Below are 15,603 nucleotides of genomic sequence, written 5' to 3' on the forward strand. Positions count from 1 at the left end.
AAGAGAGGGAGGGCGATAGATAGAGGGAGGGCGATAGATAGAGGGAGGGCAATAGATAGAGGGAGGGCGATAGATAGATAGAGGGAGGGCGATAGAGGGAGGGCGATAGAGGGAGGGCGATAGAGGGAGGGCGATAGAGGGAGGGCGATAGAGGGAGGGCGATAGAGGGAGGGAGATAGAGGGAGGGCGATAGAGGGAGGGCAATAGATAGAGGGAGGGAGGGTGATAGAGAGAGAGAGGGCAATAGATAGATAGAGGGAGGGCGATAGATAGATAGAGGGAGGGCGATAGAGGGAGGGCGATAGATAGAGGGAGGGCGATAGAGAGAGAGAGGGCGATAGATAGATAGAGGGAGGGCGAGAGATAGAGGGAGGGCGAGAGATAGAGGGAGGGCGAGAGATAGAGGGAGGGCGATAGATAGAGGGAGGGCGATAGATAGAGGGAGGGCGATAGATAGAGAGAGGGAGGGAGGGCGATAGATGCATAGAGGGAGGGCGGGCGATAGATGCATAGAGGGAGGGCGATAGATAGATAGAGGGAGGGCGATAAATAGAGGGAGGGCGAGAGATAGAGGGAGGGCGAGAGATAGAGGGAGGGCGAGAGATAGAGGGAGGGCGAGAGATAGAGGGAGGGCGATAGATAGAGGGAGGGCGATAGATAGAGGGAGGGCGATAGATAGATAGAGGGAGGGAGGGCGATAGATAGATAGAGGGAGGGCGATAGATAGATAGAGGGAGGGCGATAGATAGATAGAGGGAGGGCGAGAGATAGAGGGAGGGCGATAGATAGAGGGAGGGCGATAGATAGAGGGAGGGCGATAGATAGAGGGAGGGCGATAGATAGATAGAGGGAGGGAGGGCGATAGATAGATAGAGGGAGGGAGGGCGATAGATAGATAGAGGGAGGGCGATAGATAGATAGAGGGAGGGCGATAGATAGATAGAGGGAGGGCGATAGATAGATAGATAGAGGGAGGGAGGGCGATAGATAGAGGGAGGGAGGTCGATAGCTAGATAGAGGGAGGGCGATAGAGGGAGGGCGAGAGATAGATAGAGGGAGGGCGAGAGATAGAGGGAGGGCGATAGATAGAGGGAGGGCGATAGATAGATAGAGGGCGATAGATAGATAGAGGGCGATAGATAGATAGAGGGCGATAGATAGATAGAGGGCGATAGATAGATAGAGGGAGGGAGGGCGATAGATAGAGGGAGGGCGATAGATAGATAGAGGGAGGGAGGTCGATAGCTAGATAGAGGGAGGGCGATAGATAGATAGAGGGCGATAGATAGATAGAGGGAGGGAGGGCGATAGATAGATAGAGGGAGGGCGATAGATAGATAGAGGGAGGGCGATAGATAGATAGAGGGAGGGCGATAGATAGATAGAGGGCGATAGATAGATAGAGGGAGGGAGGGCGATAGATAGATAGAGGGAGGGAGGGCGATAGATAGATAGAGGGAGGGCGATAGATAGATAGAGGGAGGGCGATAGATAGATAGAGGGAGGGCGATAGATAGATAGAGGGCGATAGATAGATAGAGGGAGGGAGGGCGATAGATAGATAGAGGGAGGGAGGGCGATAGATAGATAGAGGGAGGGCGATAGATAGATAGAGGGAGGGCGATAGATAGATAGAGGGAGGGAGGGCGATAGATAGATAGAGGGAGGGAGGGCGATAGATAGAGGGAGGGCGATAGATAGATAGAGGGAGGGCGATAGATAGATAGAGGGAGGGAGGGCGATAGATAGATAGAGGGAGGGCGATAGATAGATAGAGGGAGGGCGATAGATAGATAGAGGGAGGGCGATAGATAGAGGGAGGGCGATAGATAGAGGGAGGGCGATAGAGGGAGGGCGATAGATAGAGGGAGGGCGATAGATAGAGGGAGGGCGATAGATAGATAGAGGGAGGGAGGGCGATAGAGGGAGGGAGGGCGATAGATAGATAGAGGGAGGGAGGGCGATAGAGGGAGGGAGGGCGATAGATAGAGGGAGGGAGGGCGATAGATAGAGGGAGGGCGATAGATAGAGGGAGGGAGGGCGATAGATAGAGGGCGATAGATAGATAGATAGAGGGCGATAGATAGATAGAGGGGGGCGATAGAGGGGGGGCGATAGAGGGAGGGCGATAGAGGGAGGGCGATAGAGGGAGGGCGATAGAGGGAGGGCGATAGAGGGAGGGCGATAGAGGGAGGGCGATAGAGGGAGGGCGATAGAGGGAGGGCGATAGAGGGAGGGCGATAGAGGGTGGGCGATAGAGGGTGGGCGATAGAGGGTGGGCGATAGAGGGAGGGTGATAGATGGAGGGCGATAGATAGAGGGAGGGAGGGCGATAGATAGAGGGAGGGAGGGCGATAGATAGAGGGAGGGAGGGCGATAGATAGAGGGAGGGAGGGCGATAGATAGAGGGAGGGAGGGCGATAGATAGAGTGAGAGCGGTAGAGTGAGAGCGGTAGAGTGAGGGCGGTAGAGTGGTAGAGTGAGGGCGGTAGAGTGAGGGCGGTAGAGTGAGGGCGTGACGGCGGTAGAGTGGTAGAGTGAGGGCGGTGGCGTGAGGGCAGTAGAGTGAGGGCAGTAGAGTGGTAGAGTGAGGGCGGGAGGGAGGTAGAGTGAGGGCGGTAGAGTGAGGGTGTGAGGGCGGTAGAGTAAGGGCGGTAGAGTGATAGAGGGAGGGCAGTAGAGGGAGGGCAGTAGAGTGGTAGAGTGAGGGCAGTAGAGTGAGGGCGTGAGGGTGGTAGAGTGGTAGAGTGGGGGCGGTATAGAGAGGGCGGTAGAGTGCTACTGTTAAACTGTTAAATGTTGTAAGAAACCGTGGCGAAGAAATCTAGAGTCGATGCCTAACCACCGTCCTTCTCACAGAAATAGCATGTTTTATGTACTTTCCAACTCACGTGGATAGCGGGAACACATATTTGAAAGGTTGCTTCTGCAATAAAAGAGAAACGATTTGTTTCCCACTCAGCCACGTCAAAACATGCAAACAAGTCCCCTAGAACCACGTGGACCTGTGCAAGAACAACAATTTGATGTGGGAGGTGAGGGAGCCGGCATGGTAACAAGCACACATTGATGCATGTGAAAACACACTCACGTGCACCGTCCGCAGAGGTGATTTATTTGAATACCATCCAGCTTTCTCTATTGAAAAGCGCTCTGATGCCCACGGACTGAGTCCGCGTTACATACAGTCACAAAATAAATAAACTAAATAAATGCGTGGCATGAACATGGCAAGGAGGCCTTATAGCGCCTCCAGGTGACTGATGCAATAGGCGCACAGTGAAATGGGCAACCACAGAGGTTATTGAAGACTACACAACCAACTCTCAAATATCAGAGCAGCTTTACACGTCGTGAGTTTGGAGGGAACCAGAGGAGGTAAAATAAAAGGTGTTAGTGTGTGTGTGGGGATACTGTAAGCAAAGGTAAAGGGGGGTGGTGAAGCAACAGAGAATGATTCGTCATGTGTTTGCAGCAGACGATTATCTATAGAAATTACTCCTGCGCCATCTAAAGGGCATCTGTCCATCAGAATACATGAATTACTCCTGCGCCTTCAAAACGGGGCTCTGTGCACCAGGATACTTTACTCCTGCACCAATAGACAGGTTCTGTTCCTTAAGATACTTTACTCCCGCACCATCTAACAGGCTATTAAGAGTTAGGAATTTGGTAGGGAGGAAAGGGTATTTAAAGGTGGGCACTGGGCATAAGGCCCTCTTTCTCCGGGAATTTTGTCAGGAGAAGAGGTGCGTCGGCTACAGTGCGAGGTGAGGGAGAGGAGGGGGGGAAGAATGGGGGTGGGGAACAGTAGGTCTTGGGAGGGATGAGATTGCGTTAACCAGGGAGAGAGAATAGAAGAGATGCGTGGGGCATCCGGCATTGTAGGCTGATGGACCGGGGGTACTGAGGGCATGCAGGGGGGGGGCAGCGCGCAGCACAGTGCCATCAAATGGGGGGGGGGGCGTTTGTCGCCTCACTCAGGCACAGGATAGGATAGGCAGGTGGGACGAGGGGGGGAAGGTTGTCAGTCCTCCGCCCTCGAAGTGACTGGTGGTCGGGTTGCAACTCGCACAATGAGAGGATTCAAGGAGACACAGGTGTCCTGGGTAAGCAGTGCGAGGCCCAGTCTTAATTCACAGAGAGAGTCAGTTGCATATAAAGAGTGAAACCGCAACAAGAGCCTGCATGAGGGTTTTAAGATTCACAATCAAAGCGCAAGGCAGCAAGTAGTCCAGACTGTGTGAACGTGCCAGATTTGCAGAGAATGCGCAAATTTGCAAGGCGTCAGAGGCACAACAAGAGTGAAGGAAACAGGGCGATCAGAAGGAAAAGAATAGGGGAAGAATTGTGGGTTTTGGGTAATCGGGAGTCCAAGTGGTGCATAAGAAGGTGCGAGATGAGGTGTGATGGGGAAGGGGGTGGCACAGGGTGGACACGATCGGGTGGCGTTGGAATGTGGGGGGGGGGCGTTGTCAATTAAAGTCAGGTATGAGCCAATACTGGGAAGCATAATAGCAACAGGAGGCAGAGGTGGGTGCCATTCTTGCAAGGGTGGGGGATTCCTTTGCACGTGGGGGGAGGCAGGCACCGGTGGGTGGGGGGGGGGGGAGGTGGTATCGTCGCCTTGGAGTGCTTTTTTAGCTCCAACCTGCACGCATAAGGAGAGGATTCAGGGAGCTGCTGGTGTCCCTTGTGCAGCGGTCAGAGGCCCAATCTTCATGTCCTAGGCCTTTCATCCTTCTAAGGCCCGTAAGACCGGTTGCAGTTCCGGGTCGGCCATGGTACCCACGGGCGGCCGGGAGGCGGAGGGTCGAGAACGGTCGGGGTAGGGCAGAAAGGGTGCTATGGCGGGAGAAGTGCGGGGAGGGCCAAGGGTTGTTTGTGCGGGTGGCACAGAGCAGTGGTCGCCTTCCAATGTTGCAGGGTATGGCACCTGGGGGGAAAAGGGGGAGACAGTTGGGGCTGAGAGTAGATGCAGTTCCGCTGAGGTGGGGGAGGTTGGTGGTTTAAGGTGTGGGTGCCGTGGAACATTAGAGGGGTGGCGGAGATTTGTGCTGCAGCCTAGTCATGCAGGGGGTTTGCGGCTGGGCCGTCAGGATTGATGGGCGCGCAGGGATGTGGTGTGGAGTATTGGAGGATAAAGAGCGGTACATAAGTGCAGGGGATGGTGGGGTGTGGCTACACCCAATGTTTGGCCCGGGTGCCATCTTACGGGCCCAGCAGTAGCAAGCATGCGGGACGGCATTGCCCCCAGCTCGAGGTTCGTTCGGCAGTGGGAGTAGAGCAAGGTGCGGGAGATGGTGTGGGTTAATGGTGGAGCTGGGGTGTTGGCCTGGTCGTGGAGGTTTGCAATTTGTGGGGGGCATGCTGGGCACGGAGGGAGACAGGATTGCATGAGATATGTGTGGTGAGATGCACATCCTGGTCTTGGAGCGGGGTTGGGCATGCAATGGGATCGGTCTGGCATGGTTGGGTTGGTTCCATAGGGTAGGTGCCGGTGTGTTGCGGTGAAGTGGGGGGGGGGGGGCTGCTGCGGGAGCCTCGGCTTGATAGTAGTGTATTTGGTGGTTGGATGCAGGAGCGGAGGGGCCCTGGGTTCAGAACTGCCGACGTTGGAGCAAGGGAATAACGTTTAGATCTTGGCGTGGCTCAACAACATCGAGTGATCTGGGGCAGAGTATTAATCACCCACAGTATTGAAAAAGAGGAATTCGGTCTGAAGTGACAAAGGCACGGGGCAGAGTGTTTGCGGTCCCACGTGGAGTATGGGTGCCACCTGACGGACCTTTTAGCGGCACCGCGAGCGAGGAGGGGGCGGGGGTTCAGGTGCAAATTTGGGTGGATGGGGAGGATCGCATGGCAGGGTGAGGACGCGCAAGGGGGATGGGTACAGGGAGAGGCCTTTAAGGGGGATTTTTTCCCAGACTGCGGGAGGCTCAATGGAGGTGAAGGAATGCTGGGGGGCGGGGGTCATGGGTTGGGAGCACGATGGGGTGAAAGCAAGGAAGGAGGGTCGGGGTTTCAGGGCGAAGGGACAAGCATAGTGTGCAAGGCTGGGTAATCCTAAAGCAAGCACATATACGCTGAATAGGGTTGGACTAACAGCGCGCCGCGGGGGGCACCAAGTTAGGTAGCTAAGAAGGAGGCAGCGACGGGTCTTTTTACAGGATAGAGGAGGGAGGAGACCGAGTTGGGGGATGAGGCCGTCCAAGAGAAAGCTGAGCAAGTTTCAGTATGGATTTTCCCTTGGACAGCCGGAAGCAGCTGCTGCAGCTGGGATGGAGCGCAGACAATACGAAGCGGATTGAAGCTGCAGTTTTGCGTCCCTGGCGCTCGGCGAAGAAACTGCAGTTTTGTTGTTGCTGTCCTTGGGTGATGGTAACGTTGTTACCTGGCGGGACAGCGTGTCGGGAGAACCGCGAGTGCCGACGTGCAGTGCATCACTGCCTTGGTTGGGCCACGTCCGCGCACACGTACTAGGAGAGCTGTAAGTGGAGCCGTCAAGGAGCTGGTCACAGGAGTCGGTGTCAGCCCGGCGCACACAATGTGCACTCAGCCCCGGCATATGGTGGGACTTATCCCTGGACCCGAGCAGCGGGAAGGAGGGGGTCGATGGAGCTGACGTACAGTGATGCAGTACAGGCCAGGTGGCGCATATTGGGGTCTACACTTGGATCTGAGTTGCAAAAGGAAGGGCGCAGCTTACGTCCCCGTGACGCAGGCCTGGGCTAACGAACAAGTTACTTACCTTCGGTAACGCTTTTTCTGGTAGATACAATATCTGCCTGTGGATTCCTCACCTTGTGAATATCCCCTTGCGTCAGCAACATTCGGAAATTCTTTTCGTAGCTTCGCGCCGACGTGGACTTGGACATCATAGAGGCACGGCATCGCTCGCGACTCGGCTGAAGTCACAGACGCCTAAAATAGGCCCACGCCGGCGTGATGACATCAGTTCCGCCCTTTTTTCCGTGCCTTCGAGGCACACGGACGGACCAATGACAGTAGACATACACACAGTATACGCAGTATAGATATCAAGGTAACACACACAGTGTGAAGCAAATGCAAAAAAACATTTGAAATAAATAACTCCTTGACAATAAAATAAATACATTATAGAAACTCTGGCGAAGAAGAGTGGACAACGGGGAGGCGGGTGGGTCAGTGAGGAATCCACAGGCAGATATTGTATCTACCAGAAAAAGCGTTACCGAAGGTAAGTAACTTGTTCTTCTGATAGATACATCTGCCGTGTGGATTCCTCGCCTTGTGAATAGAGTCCCACAGCAATCCCCACTCCGGGAGGAGGGTGTCCACTCTTCTAGACCAGGAAATCCTGGAGAACAGAGCGAGCAAAGTGACCGTCCCTCCTCACCTCGGAATCCAAGCAGTAATGCTTCGTGAAAGTGTGGAGGGAAGACCAAGTTTCCGCCCTACAAATATCCTCTACAGGAACACCTCTAGCCAATGCAGAGGTTGACGACTTAGCTCTAGTAGAATGAGCCCTTATACCCTCTGGAGGTTCCTTACCGGCCAAAGAGTAGCAGATCTTTATACAGAGGACGATCCATCTTGATAAAGTTCTTTTATGGACCGCTCTTCCTCTCTTGCAGCCAGAAAAGCCAATGAAGAGCTAGTCATCCAACCGACAGTCTTTAGTTCTGTCCAAGTAAAAAGACACCGCCCTCCTGGGGTCCAGACGGTGTAATCTCTCCTCCTCCTTGGAAATGTGTGGGGGAGGATAAAAGCTAGGAAGGGTAACAGATTGACCAAGGTGGAAAGGAGTTACCACCTTAGGCAGAAAAGCAGCCCTGGTCCTAAGAACCATTCGATCAGCATGAATGGACAAGAAAGGGGGCTTGGAACTAAGAGCTTGAAGCTCACTTACCCTCCTTGTCGAGGTTATCGCAACGAGGAAAACCGTCTTAAGAGTCAAAAGCCTCATAGGACATTTGTGAAGAGGCTCAAAGGTAGCACCCATCAGAAAGGTCAACACAAGATTTAAGTCCCACTGAGGCACAATAAAAGGAGTAGGAGGGAACTTATTCGTGAGGCCCTTCAAAAACCTTAAAACCACAGGAGATTTAAAAAGACAAGGCTGGTGAGGCAAGCAGAGAAATGCCGACAGCGCTGAAAGATAGCCCTTCACTGTGGCAACAGCAAGCCCCTGTTGCGCCAGAGAAAGGGCAAACTGGAGAACATCAGACAAATGGGCTCTCAAAGGGTCTATAGATTTCTCTCCACACCAAGTAACAAATTTAGACCACCTATAAGAATAGATGGACTTAGTGGAGTCACGCCTGGCTGACAAGATGACATCCACCAGATCAGGTGGGAGAGAAAAAGAACTCCGGTTGCCCCGTTCAATCTCCAGGCATGAAGGCGTAAGGTCTGGAGGTGGGTGTGTAGAACCTGCCCCTCCATCTGGGAGAGGAGCTCTGCCCTGTGAGGGAGACGGAGCGGCGGGTGAGAGGAGAGGTGGAGAAGGTCTGAGTACCACACCCTTCTTGGCCACTCCGGGGCAATCAATATAACTTGGGCCCGGTCTTGGCGAATTTTCCTCAGAATCCGAGGAATCAAAGGTATGGGAGGAAACACGTAAAGGAGTTGCGAGCTCCAACTCAACTGAAACGCGTCCCCCAAGGCTCCTTGCATCGGATACTGGAGACTGCAGAATGACGGGCAGTGAGCATTCTCTTGAGTGGCAAAAAGGTCCACCTGAGGAGTTCCCCCACGTCCGAAAGACGTGGCGAACTACCTCCGGATGAAGCCTCCACTCGTGGTCGGCAGAGAACTGCCGACAGACTGTCTGCACGAACGTTCTGAACTCCGGCTAGATGATTTGCCATCAGACAAATCTGATGGTTCTGAACCGAGGACCAGAGACGCAGAGCCTCTCTGCAGAGACACTGCGACCCCACTCCTCCCTGCTTGTTGATGTACCACATCGCGTCGTGTTGTCCGTCAGGACCTGAACCGACTAACCGCGAAGGGAAGGGAGGAAGGCCTTGAGCGCCAGACGTATCGCCCGCAACTCTAGAAGGTTGCTATGAAGCAACCTTTCCTCTGGAGACCAAAGACCCTTGACCTCCAGATCCCCCAGATGAGCACCCCACCCTAGAGTGGATGCATCCGTTATTACCATGGCCACTGATGGAGGAAGTTGAAAAGGCTTTCCTTGCGACATATTGCCTTCCACGCTCCACCAAGACAGATCCGCCGCAGCTTCTCTGGAGATCCTCACTGACTCCCTGAGATCTCCGTTGTGCTGATACCACTGCCTGCGGAGGCACCACTGGAGTGCCCTCATGTGCCAGCGTGCATGGTTGACCAATAGAATGCAAGAAGCTATCAGACCGAGCAGGCGAAGGACCTTCAGGACTGGAACAACCGCTCCATTGAAGAATAAAGGAATCATTTCCTGTATGTCGCGAATCCTTTGAGGAGGAGGGAATGCACGACATACAGTAGTGTCCAGTACCGCACCTATGAACAGGTTGCGCTGGGAGGGCACCAGGTGTGACTTGGGTACATTTATCGAAAAACCCAACCTTTGCAACAAATGAGTTGTCTCTTGCAGATGATGGAGCACCTTCTCTGGCGACTCCGCTTTGATCAGCCAGTCGTCCAGATACGGGAATATAGGAATCCCCGACCTCCTGAGATGTGCTGCCACCACTGCCATCACCTTGGTGAAGACTTGAGGCGCAGTAGTAAGACCAAACGGAAGGACCGCAAACTGGTAGTGTTGCGACCCAACCGTAAAACGGAGATACTTTCTGTGCGACTTCAAGATGGGAATATGAAAATACGCATCCTGCAAGTCGATCGACACCATCCAGTCCTCTTCCAGCAGCGCTTGAAGAACCTGTGCAAGAGTGAGCATCTTGAACTTTTCCTGTTTCAGGTAAAGGTTCAAGATCCTGAGATCCAGGATTGGCCGTAACCTGCCATCCTTCTTGGGGATCAGGAAATATCGGGAGTAGCACCCCTGACCCCTTTCCTGCTCTGGAACCACCTCTATCGCACCTTTTCTGAACAGTGCTAGGACTTCTTCAAGCAGGAGAAGCAGGTGGTCCTCCGAACAATAACCCTGGCAAGGAGGGTAATTTGGGGGAAACTCCCGAAAGGGAAGAGCATACCCATTTCCTACGAGATTGAGAACCCAAAGATCCGATGTTATCAATTCCCAATCTAGTAGGAAATGGGTAAGCCGGCCCCCCACTAGGCCCACATGATCCGGAATGGCGGATCTAGGGCTGCTTTGCTGCGTTGGCAGGGGGCTGGGAAGGGGAAGAGGAGGAGGAGGAGGCTTGACGGCCTCGAGAACGGCCTCTTTGCTTGCCCCTATAAGACCTGTACAGCGTGTTCTGCTGCTGCTGTGGCTGCTTCTGCGTAGATTTGTAGGATCGAAAGGAAGACCTCGTAAATCCTCTAGTACGCCTTCCAAAAGTTCCCCTGGTCTGAAGGCCCAATGACTTGGCTGTCGCTCTGCTGTCCTTAAAACATTCTAAAGCAGCGTCTGCTTTCTTGCCAAACAAGCTAGATCCATCGAAAGGGAGATCCAACAATGTAAATTGGACATCTGAAGAAAACTCACTAGATTTCAGACATGCAGCTCTCCTCGTAGCTACAGAAGAGCCCATGATCCTTGCCACAGAGTCCGCCGTGTCTAACCCACTCTGAATCACCTGCCTTGCTGCAGCCTGAGTACCAGAGATAACTTCTTTGAAGTCTTCTCCATCCTCCCCAGGTAATTTGGGTACCAACTGTTTAACAGTATCCATAAGGGCGTGAACATAACGACCCATCAGGCAGGTCGCATTTGTGGACTTCAGGGCCATACTAGCAGAGGAAAAAATCTTTTTAGCAGCCTGATCCTGCTTTCTCGACTCCTTTTCAGCTGGAACTTGAGGAAAAGCTCCTGTAGATCGTTTGGAACAGGCAGCCTGTACCACCAAACTCTCAGGCAGAGGGTGAGTGGATAAAAATTCTGGGTCTTCTGGAGCAGTCCTGTACCTTCTGGCAACAGCTCTAGACACAGTTGGAGTTGATAAAGGTTTCTTCCAAACCTCTAAAATAGGATCTCTAAGGGCATCATTAAAGGGCAGCAGTGGTTCAGTCACCGATGAGGGAGAGTGAAGAACCTCCGTGAGTAGATTTGACTTGAACTCAGCAGAAGGTAAAGCAATGTTCAACAAACTTGCTGCTTTTTTAATTACAACGTGGTAAGGAGCCACATCTTTAGAGGGTTCGTCTGATACTGAAACCAAATCCCACTCAGGGGACAGTTCAAGACCACTGGCCACCGAAAGATCCTCATAAGGGTCATCAGGATCCTGCAGCTCACCCTCCTCCAAATACTCCTCCCGAAAACTCTCTCTTCCATCAGCCTCTGAGCTTCACACCTCGACCTGTGCTTCACTTTCGAAGCCGTCGGATCCACTGCCGACTCCGCCGAAGCCGAGCCCGACGAGGAAGACTTCCACAACATCGTTCGGGATCCGGCATCAGAGAAGATGGAACCGGCGTCGAAGGATTCGGTGTCGTCGACTTCGGCGTCGATGGCTTCGGTGTCGAAGGCTTCGCCGGTGTCGGAAGATGCCAATGCGGCGCCGGAGCCGGCATAAAGGGCATATAAGGCGCAGGGGCATCGGTTTGGGGGACACCCAGACCAAATGCCATCGGACCCGTGGGACCAACAGGCATCCCAGAGGGGTACATAGCCCTGGAGTAGATACCATACATCGCATTTAAAAAATGCGTCAGATCCTGACCTGGAGTCGGAAAGGTTGGATACGAACTCCCAGGTGGATCTCGAGGGCGCGGAGTCGATACGACGTCGACCTCCTCTTCAGGCTGGTGCACCGGAGTCGACAGACCTTCGGGCAACGGAGCCTCTCCCTCTCCAACTGTCTCCCCCTCACCTTCATCCTCCCGATCCGGAGAATGGGATGGCTCCGGAGATGGATTCGCTGTCTGCTTCGGCGAACCAGGCGAATTCGCATGCGATGCCGCGCCTCCGGCGTCATGTTCTTCCGAAGTCGAAGACACCACTTCTTTCTCTACCAGCTTCACCTGCGACTTCAGCTTAGAAACCGAGTCTTTCTTTGAACGATGTCGGGATTCATGAGATCTTTTCCTATGCTTCCTTTTTTAAGACCTCGAAGCATGGGCCGAGGACGAATCCGAACGCGACCTCGAGTGAGATCTTGACCTCGAGCGTCGAGTCCGCGATCTCGATTTCTTCTTCTCCTTACTTCCTTTAAGCTTTGCAACAATAAGCTTAGCTTCTCTCTCCCGGAGGGCCTTAGGAGTCATCTTCTTCCAGGATCGGCAGTCTTCGACGTCGTGGTCGGAGCTAAGACAATACAAACAGCATTCATGCGGATCCGTAATGGACATAGTCTTGCCGCATTCCCCACAGGCCGTAAAACCTGTCTTCTTCGAAGACATGATGAAAGAGGAGATAAAGGAATACTAACAATGCAAAGTAACAAAGTTACAGTGAAAGCTACGGACGATCCCTAGAAAACCGTTAGCGTCGACGACGCGGAAAAAAGGGAACTGATATTATCACGCCGGCGTGGGCCTATTATAGGCGTCGATGACGTCAGCGGAGTCGCGAGCGATGCCGTGCCTCTATGATGTCCAAGTCCACGTCGGCGCGAAGCTACCAAAAGAATTTCCGAATGTTGCTGACGCAAGGGGATATTCACAAGGTGAGGAATCCACACGGCAGATGTATCTATCAGAAAATATGATTTTGTAGCTTCCAATTAAAACAAGCTCTCAGCATTGCGTGGCGCGGGAGCGGATTCCTTTGAAGTCTGATGGGGGTGGGCGGGGAGTGGGGGAGCGGCTTCCTTTGAAGTCTGATGCAGAGGCTCAGACAAATGGTGTGGGATGTGGCTGGCAATGGTGTGGGTGTACGATGTGCACACGCCTGGTTCACATGAACTGTACGCGATCCGCAGCTAGGTAGACTTTTCGGACCGCTTTCTATAATCTCGCCTATTCAATCCCTACGGGATAGAATAGGAGAGACCTAAAAAGTATGATGTTTGCAGACAGTTCTGATGAACGTTTGTAATTTGCTTGCTTTCAAAACCTAGGGGGTCATTAGGATTGCGGTTTTTCCGCATCCTCCGGGCGGTGGAAGTGTCCGCCGGCCCTTAGGAAGCGGAAAAACCGCTGCGGAGTCTTCAAAGACCCCCTCCAGATTAGGATGGCTGGGGGGTCAGGAAGACCGTCCACAGCTTTTCCGCCGCGGTCGCGGCGGAAAAGCTCTAACATACCTGGCGGTGTCTATCAGACACCGCCAGGCATATTAGGATGTCTGCATTTCAATGCCTTTCCACAGCGGCATTTCCGCCGTGGAAAGGCATACGGACTTTTGTTTGGGGGCCCGTTGCGGGCCCCCAGGGGTGAAGGGGACGTGGGGGTGCACATTGGGGGTACCTATGGTACCCCCCTGCTTTGCGTGCACAAAGCGGCAGGCACCGCGCAAATGCACTGCTGTCATTTTTAACATTGCGGCGGGTGCTGCTTCAAGCAGCACCCGCCGCAATGTTAAAAATACAGGATGTGACCGCCAGGGTGGCGGTCACATCCTAATTTGCACTGAGGGACCGCCGCTGCCCCTGCGGACGGTCCCTCCTACTCTGGGGTGGCGGACGGACGCAGGTCCGTTCCCATCCTAATGAGCACCCTAATTTCTCAACAAATATTTGCAACTGGAAAAACAGATTAAGGTTACAGCCAGTTTTGCAACCCTATGGTGCATTTATCTAAGGCATAATTTAATAAAACAATTTTGATACATGCCAATATAAAAAAAAAAAGTAATATTGGGTAATTAACATAAAAGGGGCAACATATAAAAATTCAATTTTTGCATGGGCAAATGTCCAACATATATTTGCTCATGCAAAAATCTGAAGACTAAGTGCAAATATTAAACCTTTTTTCCTCTCAGGGGAAAGATTTTACCCCAAGGAGAAACTACTTTCCGTACACTTCACCTGTTTTTTACTTTAAGGAGGGGTGGGGGTCGCATCTGATCCTGAAAAACTTTGTTAGGAGTAAACTAATGACCTTTTCCAGGAAGTGGGGAGGAAATACTGTTTAGTGTAAACGGCTGGCTCAGGCCATTGAACTTTAATGAAGATCCCAATGCTTAAATAACCAAACAAAACATGCCAAAATAACCTAAGAACAGCTATTCCGTATTAAACTTATTATAATACTTATATTGTATTAATAGTAATTGCAACAAGAAAGGCAGAACTGAGATAACATTGTGCTTAATTAGTATTTACCATCAACTTCTTTCTCAATGAGGTCCATCCTGCTGGTTATTTCATTCTGAACATTCTCCACATGTGTCAGGAGATTTAGCTGCCACTGAAGACGAGAGTCCACTTGGTCATCAGTTTCTCTATTTTCACTTAGAATGAACACTGTATTCTTTTCTGAGGCAGTCTTTTCCAAGTATTAAAAAACAAAAATATGTGTTAGTGCACAAGCAATATTTTACAAATATAACTTTATAATTCTTACAGACTGAAGGTGTTTTGCTGAAAGGAGCATAGTCCTAGTTATTGTCAAGCCTATGCGCACTGCTCTCTAAAAGAAGTTTATGCAAATATCCCACAGCCAAAAGTGCCATAAGAAGCCAAACCAAAGAACTGCAGAAGGCTAAGGAGAGGATTGTACTCTTCTTACTGTGCCACAATGGAATCCCTGTAAGGGCTCCCACACTAAAATATAGTGCAAAGCAGCAAGAGCGTCTGCCAAGAGGGGTAGATCTCTCTGACATTTTAAGCATTTTTTCAGGCCCCAGGAAAGATATATTGCTTATTTTCAGCTAATTCAAACACTTGTCATCTCAAACAATATTAAATGATATGCTAAATGTTCACATTACCTGGTGTACATCAGCTAAATCGTACCAAAATAAAGGTTGAAAAAGCAATGATAGTTTTTTGCTTTTGAGCTCAAATCTAGATATTCTTTTTTGTCTTGCAACAACATTTTTTATGAAAGCCAGTGTTTAACCAGCCTTCTGCCCCCTTTGTAGGAAAAAGACAAGTGAAGGATAACTTGGTGGATGCTTGGTGGACTAGTGCATACTATTACAATAAAACATGTTCACATATCACTTAAAAGGACAGCTTTAGTTGCTGGATTCTGTAATCACAAATATGTACTAATTCACTACTGGTATTCTTGCATAAACAGTGAAAATTAAGGATTGCTCACATCATTTTCATCATTCAGTAGGTTAAAAAAAATTATAACTGTTCCCCTGCCTTTTACCTCTTTGAAGCTTTAAATGTGTGTATTTCTTTGGCTAGACGGTTACTTTCAAATTTGTTGGGTAATGTAGGAAACTGGGTTATTGTTGCAATAGTCCCCCCACTTTATGCCTCGTATTTGATACAACTTTGACTGGGGCACTCCAGTAGCAGTTTTCTTTTCCCAAAACAAGGTAACTGGCCAATTAATCCCTAATTGGCCCGAGCTTCAGCACATCTGTAAGTCCCTAGTAATTGATGCACAAGTTACTACTTGTGTAACAATATATCTGTAAGA

General features: G+C 51.4%; 1 protein-coding gene across 4 annotated transcripts in view; it reads right to left on the bottom strand.

The window, feature by feature from the left end:
• The window catches only part of PHF20L1 (PHD finger protein 20 like 1), an 813,558-nt gene that overhangs the window by 34,789 nt on the left and 763,166 nt on the right, over nt 1–15,603 (bottom strand). For all 4 annotated transcript variants that reach the window (XM_078686744.1, XM_078686740.1, XM_078686743.1 and 1 more), the window contains one exon: nt 14,328–14,490. In XM_078686744.1, the coding sequence (XP_078542870.1) occupies nt 14,328–14,490 (163 nt within the window). The remainder of the gene's footprint in view (nt 1–14,327; nt 14,491–15,603) is intronic.

This window comes from Lissotriton helveticus, chromosome 4_1 (genome assembly GCF_964261635.1).
Source record: "Lissotriton helveticus chromosome 4_1, aLisHel1.1, whole genome shotgun sequence".
In the NCBI taxonomy this organism is placed as follows: Eukaryota; Metazoa; Chordata; class Amphibia; order Caudata; family Salamandridae; genus Lissotriton; species Lissotriton helveticus.